The following is a 16,839-nucleotide window of genomic DNA, read 5'->3' as shown; positions in this document are numbered from 1 at the left end:
TACTGAAGGAAAAAAAAATCAGTAAAAAGAAAAATTGGCTTCATCCTGGCTCAAACCAGGACATGTGGATACAACCAGAGGCCTGAATTCACAAAACTCACAAGTATTTGGTTGTCCAAACTTAAAATAATCAATATTTAGTCAAATTCTTGAGCTCTCTAAAGCTGAAAATATTTTTTAACAGACACTCCTCTCCCACCCATCCTTCTCCTCAATAAATTGCATCTGAATTTCTGAACACTGCAAAAATGCATTTTGCATTTTTGTCCTATTATAACGAACTTTTAGAACTGACAGTATATGCCAGAAACTGCTGTTCAGATTCATGGTGATCATGGATTTCTTCCTCAAGCACAGCATTCTGGTTCTGTGAAATGACTAGATTCCATGATTATCCATTGTTGGTCAAATGACTGTTAGCATTAAGATAGCCCTTGCTCATCTTGGGCTAACAACCACAGTGAAGAAAAGTTCTTACACAATGCAATTACAATTTAAGAGAAAACAAGCTAAGTACATATCCATCAAATGTAAATATACACTTGTATTTAATTGTATATTATGGAAGAACAGTTATAAAACTAACTTGCATGCCTTTTATTTAGGAAAGAGTTCTGAGAAGCAGTATACTTTCACTTATTATTATATTCTTAGTAACAGAAAAATTATTCTTATCTATTGCATCCAAAGATGACTTCTCATCTGTGTCAAAGGAGCACTGGGAACCTGCAGAGTTCCTATACATTACAACATAGTAGGTGATACTACCACAACCCAGTTTCTCTGGTCATTATGGCCCTCCAATTTCCAAACAAGTATCAAGTAAATCTATAATAATTACATGCTGAGGACAGCTCAGAATAATACATTCACTGGTCATAAAACATGGCAAATCAACTAAACTACCTAGCTACTGTCTACTGTAAGTATTCAGACTGATAAATGCATAGAATTTCTACCTACTTAAGGTACCATGCTTTTAAAAAAGAAGCTTCCACTTCAACCCTTCAATTCAAACAAAATTCTATTACCTAGCACAAAGATTCCTCAACTGCAAAGCACAAAAGCAGACAGGTCCTTCTACTGATTTTACTTTCAGCTTTTCTTTGTACTCCAGCATATTTTCAGTTATCACAATAAACAGTGAATATCTGAGTATTTATATAGGACAAAATGGCAAGAAGTAAACAAAGGTATTTGTACAGAAATAAGAAATCTTTAACTTCATACATGTCATCAAATAATTTTATTCAGAGATATTAGGGGGGAGAAGCCAACCTATTATAGCCAAATTGAATATAATTTTAAAAAATATATATTGCTCATTGTACATTCACTGAACGAGTGTAAAGATAACGGGAATTTACATCTTTTTAACTTTTGCCTTGAGCAGTTCCAGAACAGTATACTATTCCATTCCCAAAACACAAGGAAAAGTCAGCTACCTAGAAGTTGAAAGAGTTAGCATCTACCACATGAAATTTCCCTTTCCTATTAAATAAGAAATGTGTATTTTCAGCTCTTTCTGTCTGTGTCTAACACCTTACACTTCAAATGAAACCACATTTTAAAAAAAACACTGAGAAATGCAGTTGTATTCGATGCTACAATTCACAATTTAGACACCAGGGAAGCAACACTGCAGACACACATTTACCACTGAGCTTGAAAAGCCATGTTCAGTGCACAGTCCAATCATTTGATTGACATCAAGGAGAAAACCACAAGAGCATTAATTTCACACCTATAGGAGACTAAAAGCTAAATAAATACTCTGCTAGAAAGGCTATGAAAGCAAAAAAACTTGATTACAGGAACACACCAAGAACTATAGTCCAGGGCATATTTAAATGTATCAAAACAGCACACTGAAGGTGGCAGACACTACATGTCCATATGCAAAACTAGTACTGATTTTCCACTCAGGACTAGTACTAGTTTCCCAACTTAAGACAAATATAATTGTTGATTAGGTTATGTCTCAAGGTAATCTGGAAGGAAAAAGACAAGTGTGGCATCTCTCCCCCCAAAAAACCCCCACAATCAACAAAACAAAACCAGAAGAGCTGATAAGAAAAGAATGATCTACTGATGGGAAACAACTTTGAAACCAAGACGAAAACCTGTTTCATGCATGTTTATACACATATAGATTATCAAGTCCTTGTCTACAAAAGTAATTACTGAACTACAGACAGCTAGAGAAAACAGCTAATTTAAAAACACATCTGTGTACATCAAGATGTCAAAGTAATATGAAATACCTACTAACAATTGCACAGGCTAACTCATTTGTATAATTCAGAAATTGCTGCAGACACACTGACATTTCAAGATTGCTTCCTCGTTTCCCAAGTACCTCTGTATTTCTGCTAACAAGGTTAGACTCTGCAAAGAGCAAAACATTCAGGAACATTAAAAGATGGTACTAAAGACACATATATAATAAAGTTACAAAACAAGGCAAGCAAAATAGAATAGTAGAATTGTCAAGGTTGGAAAAGACCTTCAAGATCATCAAGTCCAAACATCCATCCTACAACCCCAAACCACTAAACCATCTTATAAAACACCATGTCTACTCCTTTATTGAACATCTCTGGGGATGGTACCTTTACCATCCACCAAATACAGGCTTTACAGACAACAGTCCCTTAATAAAAGCAGATAGACAAGTAGGAGTGGGTTCTTAAGAAGCTACTGATTTTTCTAACAAGCTAGTTATTAACAGATCTCAGAATACACAGATGTTGAAGAAAACTGAGTGCTATGAAAAACATAATTTCTTTGGAGAAAAAGGAACTTAATTTTCTCTTGGAAGCAGGGCTGGGTGAAGAAAATGGTCAAAGCATAACCACTGATAAAATTGTGAAACCATGGCCGGGATTGAATTAGAAAATTTTCTGTACCACGTGCAATAAGACTCAGCCTAAACTCTGCATAGAATCATAGAATCATAAAATCACATGGTTAAGTTTGGAAAGGACCTCAAAGATCATCTAGTTCCAACCTCCATCTTATGAGAGGGACCCTTTCCACTAGACCAGGCTGTACAAGGCCTCATCCAGTCTGACCTTGAACACATCCACAGAGGGGGCTTTTGCAACCTCCTGGGGCAACTTGTACATGGTACTCCAGCTGCAGTCTCATAAGAGCAGAGGGCAGAATCACCTCCCTTGACATGCTGGCTACGCCTCTTTTGATGCAGCCCAGAACGCAAGCACAAACTGGTAGCTCATGTCGAGCTTCTCATGTACTAACACCTCCAGGTCCTTCTCCTCAGGGATGTTTTCTATCCATTCTTCACCCAGCCTGTATTTGTGCAGGATCTTGCACTTGGCCTTGTTGAACTTCATGAGGCTGGCATTGGCCCACCACTCTAGCCTGTCAAGGTCCCTTTGGATTGCCTCCCTTCTAGTGTGTCAACTACTCCACACAGCTCAGTATTGTCAAAAAAATTGCCAAGGATACACTCAATCCCACTGTCCCTGTCACTAACAAAGATCTGAAAAGAAATTCAATGTGGCACCTGAATTGCACTCTAGGAAAAGGCAGATTTTGGAAGTAAACCAGTACTCCATTAGTTTGCATTACTACATAACCTATGTACAGAAACTGTAGGACATGAGCATATTGGAGGTAAGAGATACTCACACTGCAGGTAGCAGATGGCATCTAGCTAAGCTGTAGTCAATGAAGACTAAATCAACAGATAGCTCTAAAGCTGTCAATGGAAAGATAACAGATCAGTTTACGGAATTTAGGTTTGCTTCAAGTAAGCAAAGAAGTAACTTTAGGAAATGAATTACTCAATCCAAGTAATGCAGCCACAAAAGAACATTAAGGATACATGAAATGAAGTGGAGAGTAAGGAGTACGTATCAAAGTACATGATCTACAAGGTAGCGTGAATGAAGCACTGAAAACACTAAATAAAAATATTAGAAAAACTGCCCCAAACCACACAGACTGTAATTTAGCTATGAAATACCAGGATGCAAAGTATAGCAGCATACTTATGACTGCTTTTGTGCCTTGAATAGTGCAACAATAAGAACTGAGCAACAGAAAATTTTTGACTTAATAAAAAAAACATAGTTTATAAAATATTGCCAAGCATTACTAATGGAATAAGTCATTAAAAGCTTATGAATATACTTATAAGTGAAAACTTACAACCACTGGATTATGCGATCTCCAAAAATATCTTATGCAAGTATGCCAAATTCCACTAAAGTCAGTAAGAAAGAGTCTGACCGTTAATAAAAGAACTGTTTGACAACAAAGCCTGTTCCTTACTGTACTGAATCTAAATACACCACCATCTGATACCTAACACCAACTCACTGAACCCTCACTTCAACAGTCTTCCCAACATACCACATATTTTTCTTCAAGTAAATTTAAGATTTAACAAGTTTCTCATACTGGCAAAAGGTAGGAAAGTCTGTTTTCAGAAGCACAGTGGGCAACAACGAAAATACATTCAAATAGGGTCCAGGACAACTGTCCACAGCCTGTTCTCTGTAGCCAACTCTCCTCTCCCAGGTACTTCTACACTGTCGACTCTCCTCTGGAAAGATCTGGTGTAGATCAGCAGGATGCACAGACTTGAAGCAGTGTCTGGTGGAGAGTCGGCAATGGAGAGTTGGTCACGGCAGACAGTTGGTGCCAGACAGTTGTCCCTTTCCATTGAGGGTGGCTTTCCTAACCTAAGTTTGCTCTTTCCTACTGTTAAGGAAATAAAGAAGGAAACACATACTTCTTTGCCTATAATCTAGTGTACTTTTAAGGATATATTTTTGAGCAACATCGCAATGTATCACTAGCTATTAAAAGAAGTTTCAAATTAAGGCAAACAGAAAAATTTGTGTATCTAACTTTTAACACAATGTGTTAAAACTTAGACAGAATCATAGAACTATTCAGGTTGGAAAAGACCCTTGGGATCACCAAGTCCAACCATCATCCTACTCTACAAAGTTCTCCCCTAAACCATATCCATCAACACCACATCCAAACAACACTTAAATACATCCATGGATGAAGACTCAACCACCTCCCTGCGCAGCCTGTTCCAGTGTCTAAACAGCCTTTCTGTGATTTTTTTTTTCCTAATATCCACTCTTAACCCACTCTGTTGCAGCTTGAAGCCATTCCCTCTTGTTCTGTTGCTAATTACCTGTGAGAAGAGACCAGCACCAACCTCTCTACAATGTCCTTTCAGGTAGTTGTAGAGACTGGTGAGGTTTCCCCTCAGCCTTCTCTTCCTCAAACTAAACATTCCCAGCTCCTTCGAGTGTTCTTCATAAGATTTATTCTCTAGGCCCTTCACCAGCTTCATTGCCCTCCTCTGTACTCCCTCCAGCACCTCAATATCTCTCTTGAATTGAGGTGCCCAAAACTGGACACAACACTCCAGGGGTGGCCTCACCAGTGCTGAGGACAGGGGGACAACGACTTCTCTGCTTCTGCTGGTCACACTACTTCTAATATAAGCCAGGATGCCATTGGCTTTCTTGGCCACCTGGGCACACTGCTGGCTCATATTCAGCTGCTTGTCAGTTAGAACCCCCAGGTCCTTTCCTGCCAGACACTTTCCAGCCACACTTCCCCATGCCTCTAGGGTTGCCTGGGGTTGTTGTGGCCCAAGTGCAGGACCCGACATTTGGTCTTGTTGAAGCCCATAGCAGTAACATCAGCCCAATGATCGAATCTATCCAAGTCTCTCCAAAGAGCCTCCCTGTCCTCATGCAGATCAACATCCTATAAGACAGCATCCTGTAAGCATTAGTTTGAAATGGTCCTGAAGCTACAAAAGGAAGAATTAAACCATGACAGACTAGTTAAGAAGACAGCACATAAGACAACACCCAACTTAGGAAGTGCAACATGTTAAGTGCATTCCAAAATTATATCAGCATCTAGCTAGAGAGAAACTACTCTAACTGCAGCTTTCTGTTGAAAGAGAAGACAGGACTGAGTGCCAAGCACTGAGGGGACAAAAGATTCTAAGAGGGTGTTGAAAAACCTATTATAATTTTCTCTGGCCCACTCTCTCAAAGAAAACGTATCAGTCAAATTTGCAGTCTACACTTTGTTTGTACCTCTGTAGACTAGCTGTCCTGAAATATTTGAAATATAATCACATTATTTTAAGAGGTCATACATGCGTATGATTCTACTATAAATAAGCTCAGTCTCAATTAAAGTAAAACTACTGAATAATTGATATATGCTATTTTGGTTAATTTATTTTATTGAAACATAAATAAGCTAAAGCATCACACAAGAATTTTATTTAACCACCTTTTCATAAATAATTACAACATTTAAATTAAAAGAACCTGTTGTGAAAATTATACTACATCTATGCACCACCTGCTGCACAAATGCTTCATAATCCTTTTGCTTTTGTTTGTTATTTGCTCCATTCCCCGGAATGGAGGAAATACAAAAACTTTCAAGTATACGTTCAACAGCTTTTTTCTTAGACATAGGTATATGCCTATGATTTGGAATACAACTACAATTTGAGAATTTATATGCTGCATATCTCTTACCAGGAGAAGCCTTAAAGCTTGGGAACAACTAATCACTACCCCATTTGGAATTCTTTTTCACTGACACAAGGTAATGTTATTCTCTCCAGATATTGTAGATGTTACCAAAACGTTAAAAAGTTACTTACGGTTTTCCCCCAGGAATCCCTGCTAGATTTGGAGGGATTCCAGGTACTCTCATGTGAGGAGGAGGAGGATCAAACCCAACCTGACAATGAAAAATAAATAAATCTCACATAAAGTTTCTCATCCAGCAGCCCACTATTCTTCACCCCCAAGATCCTATGCATTTAATCAAAACCTGGCTTTTACTCACAGTTTTAGGTAAGTGCATGTCCCTTCAAAGGGTGGGAAAAACAAGATTATTTTCCCGAGGCATGCTTCTGCTAAAAGTATTCATATGTGAATAGAAAACCAATAACATATAGCATGCATTCACACCACTGAGCCTACCACAAATATCCATGTCAGCACAGACCTAACCCTGGCACCAGTCAGTGACACGCCAGCGTGTAGCCATGCCAGTGCGCGTTAGCTCCGCAACAGTGAGCAGAAACCCATGCAGGCACAGCACTGGAAAGCAGCTTCAGGCCCCAGCTAGAATCTCTGCACAGCTCCATACTGCACTGTGTGGGCATATCAGCTGAGAGATCACTCCCAGTGCTACTCCACAGGGTGCAGAGAAATTTGCTAGAGCTTAAATACATTATTTTCAATTTACATACTGCAATTACTCTAAACTTTATAACCTGAATAAATATGTACATCAAATAATCCAAACAGAAATTCTGGACCAGACTGACTTAGCTTTTATTATGAACACTATACCCGAGTTAAAATTCCTACTGCTTTAACAAGCACATATGCTACTTACAATTTCCCACATTAAAGCCCTTTTTACCAGTTTGAAAAAAGTAGCCATAACTACAATAATGAGAAAGTGACAAGCTGAAATCCAATCTTGCAAATTTACAAGTAAGTTTGCCTATGCATGAAACCTCCATTTAGCTCATGTTTGCAGAATCAGGCACTTCGGTTATTGTTGCTTGACAGTAGCTTTAACTACTATGCTCCATTTGCTTACTACATCCACAACAGCAACTATTCATAACATGCCTCATCACAGAGCTCCAAGATAAGTACAAACCAACCTCTCATACTGATTTCCACAAAAAACAAAATACAAGCAGAGACATAGATAAAAAGATTTCTAGGTACTTCAAGATTAATTTGGTATGTCTGCACAGAACACAAACCTGGTTGAGAAAGGGAAAAGTAGATGTCCACAGCAGCAATTTAATACTTCATAGTTACTAAAACTACTCTTACATTTTAAGTATAAAAAATATTTTTGGCATTTATTAATCAGTCAAAGCACTGATGAAGGTGAAGAAAAAAGAAATATACACAAATACATCAAGATTCTTTGTTTTCAAGGTGCAAATTTGTTTCTCCAGCCACGCAGCAAAGTGAAACCCACAGTGAAGCTGTCCAGGCTCTGGCACTGTTATAAATTGGGAATTTGAAAGTGGTAAATGAAGCATGTACCTCTTCTCTGTGAACCTCAACTCATGTGACTGAGATTGCATGCAATGTATGGCCTACCATAGGAGATCTTCCATAGGCAACCACAGCAGCTGCAGCAGCAGCAGCACTCATCTGGGGTGACATATTGTGCAGACTGGCATAGGCAGCCCCTGGACTGGTTAATTCTCCATTCATGCCAGCATGAGGTACCATTCCAAATGGAGCAGGGTATGGTCCAGCTACAGCCAACGGTGTCCGCAAACCTGCAGCTACAGAATAATGAAATCAGGTAGTTTTATTTGTGTATTACTGCATACAGTCCCTTCCTTCTTCCTGTACATTACCTAAACTTACCTTCTCACATATTTAGGTTGCCAAGAAACATTGCCATAATTTATCAATACCACCACCTCTTTCACTCAGTGTAAATAAGATCTACTGAAGTCTGAACTTGCTGATGACTTCTAACAATCTCTTCCAGCATTACCTACTTCCATTTTTATAGTATTTCGCTGTTTACATTAATCTCTCCTTTGCCAAATTAAGCAGTAAAGCTGACAGACACAGTTTACACAGCTCGTGTCTGAAGCAACTGTGCTGTACCAGCTTGAATAGAAAAAGTAAATTTCCCCCTGAATTTGTCAAGATTTACACTGCAGCAGGTATTAGTAGACTCAAACAAAAAGCTAGAGAAGGGACTGCATTCAGAATAAGTACCAGAAACTTCTGAGAAGTCTTTTTATATTGCATTCAGTCTCTGGATTATTTGCAAAAAAGATAAGGACAAAAGTAAACAAAGAAGGGATAAGAGATAGAAAGATACTGAAAAATATAAGACTCCTGATAATCCAAACATCTGCTTCTCATCAAGCCCTCTCTTGACATAAGGAGCAAAGCAATACATTTAGTTAACATTAACAGAGAACTACATACATTAAAAAATATTGATTTTGGAATCATAAAAACACATGAAGTAATGCATTACCAGCTTGGTTAACCAGAGGGTCCATTGCTGGAGGCTTGCCAAGGCCTGGACGAAGTCCTGGAGTTGCACTAGTGCCGGGGGTTGGCACATCACTTCTAGGAGTTGGTGTGCTGGATTTCAGGACAGGTGTGCTGGCTTTTTCATGCTGGTAGCATGAAACAAATTAAGTGAGTTATTATTTTTAATCCAGGTCATACTATACAATTTCTCACAACAGCAGCTGGGATGCGGGGCACCTATGACCTCGTACCTCAGTCAATTTTCTTAAGTCCATGCAATGCTGACAAAATTAACTTGTGAGAGAGAAATGCTGACCTTTTTGATTGCTGCCAAAATAAAAATAAGAAAATAAACTTAGAAAGGCATTTTTCCTTCTTCCACTGGCATGCAAGAAAAAAAATGCCTGAGTTAATTTTTTTTTTTTCAGGAAAATGCAGTTTGCATCACCAAATTATGTTAGTTTGAAATTATTACTCTCTCCATTAGCATTGGACACAACAAATCTATGTAAAAACGCAAAATACCACCATGGTTGATAGTATAAAGAACTTGTGACAAGAAAGCTACAGGGAATCTGATCAATTTATTAGTGATACTGCAGGAAAAGTTTTCAAAAAGTAACAACTTATTTAGAAGAGTTTAACAAAAGCCTAGAGGACTTCTTAGTGACTATATATAGACTATGTCAAATGATAAGCTACTGCTTAAGAAATAATAAACAATGCTTAAGCAACTCTTGTGCTTTGTAATAAATTTGCGACTCATTTGACAGAAATGTAGGAAAAACAAGAAATCAAAATGAAGCAAAAAACATTACTGAAGAGGAAAGCTGAATAATACTATAAATGTCTTTAAAAAAACAGTAGTCTATTTCAGCTTCAAACATTCAAAGCCATGCACTTTCTGCCACATGTAGTTGCAGGAAAATGGAGAATTAGACTTCAGAAGAAAGAACAGTTATCTGGACAACAGATGGCTACCCACCAGACTAATTTCTTTGGATTTGAGGGAAGTAGAGCTTCCTGAAGAGGCTGTAGATGCTGGACTGCTAGAGGCATCTTTCTTCAGCAGCCGGGTTTTATCTATACCATTTTCACGTGGTGAATTAGTGGGACTTGCCCTTGGGGAAGAAGGATCCTAAAACAATGTGAAAGGAAAAACAGCACAGAACCATGTCATGGGTTGGTACACAAACACCGCTAAAGACTCTATGGTGAAAAAAAACCAAACAGAACTAGCAGAATTTAAGAAGTAAGTTCAAATGACACAATGTTTTGGTTTGGTTTTTTTGTAGGGGAAAAAAAAAAAAGCTAAAATCCCTACATCAGTTTAGAGCTAGAATTATGTTCATATAGTAAGCAATCTGGTTTGATCTTACACTACATGTAACGATAAACTGTTTCCAAGAAATTGCAAGACCTTGCAATCTCAGTATACCTAAGCACAAACTAAGGCAAGTGCACACAACACGTAAGAACAAGACCAACAGCAACTGCAGTAAGTTAATGCTGTTTTTTCCATTTAAGTTCTCCATGTGCTGCTAGTGACAACAAACATTTCAACAATATACCAGCTGCAATTGTCTCACTACTTACGCCTTCTGTCTTCCAGAGACACACTCTGCCTTTACTTCAACCTGAAGTAGCCAGCCCAGCAAGCTACAATGCCATCAGAGCTCTACAGGTTCTCCATGCTCCTTTGGCTCATGAGAATAGCAACAGGGAGGAAACAGTCCTCACAAGAGGGCACTAAGTATATGTTGTCATTATTAAGCAGTTTCATTGTGGCTTCTAAAATCCTTAGGTGGTCAGCCATTTTAATCCTTGGCTGATGACATCATTTGGGCACTTGAGACTGCTGAAGGCACTTCTCCATCAGTTTCTCTCCCTGTGCCTTTCACAGAGCAGAACAACCTCACTACCATATTCAGGCTTCCTAAATCTCTTTGCTGGATGAAACAAGATGAAGGAAAGGGGAGGCCCATCCCTTCACCTTGATGCAACTGCCAAATCTGTTCTGGAGAAAAAATTGCTGCCACCTCTAGAAAACTTTGTGCACTGACTTCAGCAGACTTCATTCAAAAAACCTAAACATTTCTTAAAAATGCTGTCTTTAATGTAGGATGAAAAAAATACTAATAGTTTTTAAGGCACCAAGAATGTTTTTAATAATACTCCTACTACTAAATACAAGGTTAGGTATTATCCTCTTTTCTCATTTGAAGACAGCATTTTGAAAACCTCAGCCCTCCACCTGCATCTCACCATAACTCTCCTTTACAGATCACCTGTGAAGGATCAGAAGGTGACTGCAGCTGCAACAGACCTGGAAAAACCAGCAGAAGGAAAAGCTGAGGGGGCAACCAGATAAAGCTCAAAGGAAGACATAGTAACTGCAGTGATAACAAAAGAGAAGCTGTGAATATTTTAACATATCCACATAGACAATTCTTTTTCTTCTAACATTCCACTTTTCCTTAAACCTTTGGGCAAATGTCAAGACTACAAAAGTTTAAAAAGTTACCTCATTGGATACATCTACAACCAAGTTATCGTCACTCTTGTCCCCATCACTGTCCTATTAAAAATAAATAAATATATTGTTCATTTCAATTAGTACATGAGGAGCCGAGAGAGAAAGACTATGCATCTACTCAGACATTTTTTGTTTTTCATAAACAAGAAGCAAAGAGCCTTTCATTAAATTATTAGCAACAGTGAAAACAAATTAAAATCGGAACACAATACCTTATCTCTGCTTCAATAATAAAACCTAAATAATGTAGAACTAGTTCAAAGACAGTGGTCTCCCCATCAGTGCAAAATGGTCCAAAGCTCCTACTTATTACCATCATGAACAGTGTTATGTCTGCTTCTAAAAGAGAGACTCATTCTATTCAGATGGTAATTTATGTGTTAATCTTATGGAAATTACTGCTTGTGCATACCTTAAAAAACAATAGACCTCAGAAAAAAGGAGCATTTTGGCAGGTTTGATGAATCAACTTTCTCAAAATTATAGGACAATTTTTATCCTTTTCCAGAAAGGAAAATTTTGAAATGGAAACTTCTAGGGAAGAAAAAGCTTCAAAAATGTCAAGGCATTTCAACATTTCATAGAATAACAGAACTATTCAGGTTGGAAAAGACCCTTGGGATCACCAAGTCCAACCATCATCCTACTCTACAAAGTTGTCCCCTAAACCATATCCATCAACACCACATCCAAACAACACTTAAATACATCCATGGATGAGGACTCAACCACCTCCCTGCGCAGCCTGTTCCAGTGTCTAAACAGCCTTTCTGTGATTTTTTTTTTCCTAATATCCACTCTTAACCCACTCTGTTGCAGCTTGAAGCCATTCCCTCTTGTTCTGTTGCTAATTACCTGTGAGAAGAGACCAGCACCAACCTCTCTACAATGTCCTTTCAGGTAGTTGTAGAGACTGGTGAGGTTTCCCCTCAGCCTTCTCTTCCTCAAACTAAACATTCCCAGCTCCTTCAAGTGTTCTTCATAAGATTTATTCTCTAGGCCCTTCACCAGCTTCATTGCCCTCCTCTGTACTCCCTCCAGCACCTCAATATCTCTCTTGAATTGAGGTGCCCAAAACTGGACACAACACTCCAGGGGTGGCCTCACCAGTGCTGAGGACAGGGGGACAATCACCTCTCTACTTCTGCTAGTCACACTATTTCTAGTACAAGCCAGGATGCCATTGGCTTTCTTGGCCACCTGGGCACACTGCTGGCTCATATTCAGCTGCTTGTCAGTTAGAACCCCCAGGTCCTTTCCTGCCAGACACTTTCCAGCCACACTTCCCCATGCCTCTAGGGTTGCCTGGGGTTGTTGTGGCCCAAGTGCAAGACCCGACACTTGGTCTTGTTGAAGCCCATTTCTGCCTTAAAAAAACCCAAATACTTCAACATTCCCAAACTGAAATTTTTATTGTGGGTTATCAAGCTGCATTTTGACTGCTTCACATAAATTTGTGTTCACCTGAGGCCGTCTCAGCACCTCATGACAGCTGTTACTTGACTGCCTCCTCATCTCTTAGCTACAAAATGGACAATTTGCAATGGTAATTATTTCTGAACATAGTAATAACTAGTATCAGAAAAATGTGTTAAGAAGCTCCAAGTCAACAAACTACTCAATTTCTTTAAAAAACGGTAGGTTTTAGAGCAGTACAGAAAGGATCTCTTGCTCAAACTCTGAGAAATGTCTGAGAACACTTGTGAAACCCAAGCAGTTAGTCTTGGGCTCACTGTTCCCTGCGGAGGAGTATTACTTGGTGGTAGCCTAAACTATTGCAATACTAGTCTTCCCACAACATGAATAATCGTCTCCCTGCCAAGTATATTCAAGTACTACATTGGCCATAGGACACACCTTGCCTTGATCTTCACAGCTCTTTTACTCCTCATACAAGCACAGTATGAGCAAATAAATGGATCATTTCTTTGACACAGATTTGCTTACATAGTGGCTAGAATCCTTATCATCCACCTTTCTCTTTTTGACTTCATTAGTATATTCAGGGCCATTCCTTCGTTTATCTGTGCTTCGCAGACTGTCTGGGACCAACAGAGAATTACTCTGGAAAGAGAAGAAACAAGGTAAACAAAAAACTCCTTTCCTTCATATATGCTTCAAAACTCAAAGTGTATGTGAAAGATGCTTTAGAAATGTGACACCTACATAGTCTTTCATTCCATTTAATTCAACTCAAAAGTCCTCCAGGCAAACATGTAGTTTCATGCATTCCAAGAAGCTTGGCTTTCCATTGTTCAAATTATCAAAAGTTTAGTTCATTTGTCAGTCATTACCTAGTTAACTGATTGATTGAACTGAATTTATTGTTTAGGAGAAGCAGGCACACGGTATTCAAGGGCAGGTAGCAATTATTTTTTAATGTATTTTTAAATATACATACAACATGTAATAAAAGATACTTACTAATTATAATTTGATTGATTGCTTCTAGACCACTAAAAATAGATGAGGTTTTGGTAGGTCTATACCTGCAGGCATGGATAGATATATCGCGACTTGCCTTTAACTCTTAAAGTAAGAAATGTTTACAAAATCAGGTTATGCAATAATCACTTGTTAGCTGCAGTAAACTCCTGTTGGATACCTTGAACAAATGTATTGCAAACAAAGATCAAATATTTTTACTTCCAGCATAACAGCCACTGCTAGTGTGAAATTAAGGCGGAAGTGTTGTTTAATCAGATTTGATCTGAAAAACAGAGGCCAACACAGCCACACAAATGACAAAAGCAAAGATTAATCTTTTCCTCCAGCTACATGGACTGCTTCATTCATCCAAAGTTTAGCTAAGTACAAACTGTTGACCCAAAGAGAAAGGCATTTTAGACATTTTTCAGTCACATGACAAACTGAGGTGCCTGCAATTCCCATCTCCATCTCCATTCCAGCTAAAGCATTAAAACGTGATACAATGAGTTCTTTTAAGTGCAGGATTAGCATATGCAAGAGGGTAATTTGTTCAGTGGTGTGTTAATGCTGTGAACAATACTGAATGACTTGAGAAAAAACTCTTTTCACAAAGACCTTCTAAGCCTAGTTCCTAAAGCCGAGTACATGCTTACAAAGATACATGTATGCTCACATAAATATATAAGTAAACACCTACTTACACACCTACGTGTACCTCTCAGAAGAGAGTAAGTAAATACGCACATACATAAGTGTAAGCCCTCAAATAGGAAGACACTTAGATCTACCCAAGAGCCAGCGTTATTTACTCTCAATGTATCATAGACACATACTAACAGCCAGTGAACTGTGCACTGACAGGCCTCCCCTTTAAAACCTGAGGACACTACAGTACTATTGCTCTGACATTAATGTTTGGTCCCAAGGAAAAAGGAAAACAAAAAGGTATATAAGGCAATCTGAATCCTCTTCTTCCTACTTCAGAAGCTGCACTTCAAAACCAAGTCTAAGCTATTTTATTCATTACTATTCAAACTAAACAAATGCCAAGGGGCTTACATACAGCATATAAGATGATCTAATGAAATTCAGTATAAAGCTCAAAATAATGTCTCTACCACAATGTTTTGCGGCTAAGAGGTGGGCTTATTGGATCACTGAACTAATTGCCTTGACAATTCAGCTTGAATTTAACCCCTCATCTCCTCCCAGCTACACACAAACTCAGGGATTCACTAGTTTGAATAACATTAAAACACATCTTTAACATTTTAATATTGAATACACCATGTCTGTAGCAGTAGAAACACCTTAAGTAAGCTGTCAATTAAAACTTGATAACAGATGAGTAATGCAAATGTCTTAAGAAAGTCTTAGTTATGACATAGTAAAAATAATTTTTAAAATTACTACTGAAAAGCTTAGAATAAAGCAATGAAGGCAAATGAAGTAAACTGCATGAACTCAGTTTCTCACAGTAAATTGTCAACATTAAGTGTGAATTTAAGATGGCAAAGAGTCAGCAGCTGGGAAAAATCTAGCAACCTTGCTATTTGAAGTTATTACACAGAAGTGTGGGGAACAGCTTGCAAATTTTAGCATCAAATATTCATTACAATGGCAGATATTTTTTATTTGTGTGTGCGTGTGTTTTGTGGCTTCTTTTTGTTGTTATTTTTCTGTTTTTGTTTGGTTTTGTTTTTTTTTAAATCTACCTACACAATACTGGAAATACTCTGTACAGTTTACTTTGTGGAACTTCCACACTGTGAAACGTACCTAGGATGTCCTAGGTATACCTAGCTCCCACTGTGTCCTAAAAGCCAAAAAAATACTAAATTTTACTTTCTCTCAAAAGACTGATGGTTTACATATAACATAAATATTTAATTATAACAATAATATGAAGTCCTCAGAAGCCTACTCCACAGAGCGTCTCCCCTGTGGCCATATTTACACTGCCTTTCTCTAACTTACCCCATTCATTTAAAGCACTGTTCTCTGGATTCATAGCATCCATTCTAGAAGCTGCTGCACTCTGGCAAAATTTACCAGTAAACACAATAACTAAAAAGCTACTGTTTATTTCCCTTAGGATTTCAAGGAAATTCTAATAATTCAGGCAAAAATCAGCTAAAACATAATTTTTAATTAAAAAATAGCTTGCTGCTATAACTTACTACCATAATTCAAACCATTAATTGTGTATGATTTCATTCCACAATATAAAACTACACATATTTTAAAGCAATGCATATGGTAGATCCAGAACAGTAAAGTAACAAAGGAAATAAACAAAAAAACCCGTAAGAACTGGAAAGCAGATTACATGTCTTACTGACATGTTACGGTTCAGGGAAGAGTCTAAACCTCACTTTACCTCATGTCAGCTCTGGTAAAGTTTATATTTGCTGTATGACCACTATCAAAAATAGGGCTAGCTAGGAGCAACAGCTTCACAACAAGAAAGTTAACTTTTTTATGAAAAAAAATAAAAATCTGTTTAGTTCTAATGTGTTTACTTCTACCAAGCCTACTAACATATGACTTATTTCTTAAAGTAGGACAAGTATTTTTATTTTAGCAATAATATTTTTTTTTTTTTTTTTAATAATGCAACAGAAATTTTCAATTGGGATTGATCTTCAATAATAATCAGTTAGTACAAAAAGAGCAAAAAGATATATGTGTGTATATATATATGCATGCATAGCGGATTTCCTAAAGAGAAACGGCATGACAACAGTTTTTGGTCTTAAAATTCAAAAGACTAGATACCTAAAAGAGGATAATACCCTC

General features: G+C 37.9%; 1 protein-coding gene across 1 annotated transcript in view; it reads right to left on the bottom strand.

The window, feature by feature from the left end:
- The window catches only part of TLE1 (transducin-like enhancer of split 1 (E(sp1) homolog, Drosophila)), a gene marked incomplete at its 5' end in the record, with an annotated part of 76,812 nt that overhangs the window by 10,663 nt on the left and 49,310 nt on the right, over positions 1 to 16,839 (bottom strand). Inside the window, 8 exons of the mRNA XM_010007449.1 lie at positions 6,692 to 6,771; positions 8,169 to 8,359; positions 8,694 to 8,696; positions 9,076 to 9,220; positions 10,060 to 10,212; positions 11,599 to 11,652; positions 13,558 to 13,674; positions 16,785 to 16,794. Coding sequence (XP_010005751.1) covers positions 6,692 to 6,771; positions 8,169 to 8,359; positions 8,694 to 8,696; positions 9,076 to 9,220; positions 10,060 to 10,212; positions 11,599 to 11,652; positions 13,558 to 13,674; positions 16,785 to 16,794 — 753 coding nt within the window. The remainder of the gene's footprint in view (positions 1 to 6,691; positions 6,772 to 8,168; positions 8,360 to 8,693; positions 8,697 to 9,075; positions 9,221 to 10,059; positions 10,213 to 11,598; positions 11,653 to 13,557; positions 13,675 to 16,784; positions 16,795 to 16,839) is intronic.

Source organism: Chaetura pelagica, unplaced genomic scaffold, assembly GCF_000747805.2.
Source record: "Chaetura pelagica isolate M959 unplaced genomic scaffold, ChaPel_1.0 scaffold510, whole genome shotgun sequence".
Classification (NCBI taxonomy): domain Eukaryota; kingdom Metazoa; phylum Chordata; class Aves; order Apodiformes; family Apodidae; genus Chaetura; species Chaetura pelagica.
This window is presented reverse-complemented; position numbering and strand designations above follow the sequence as displayed.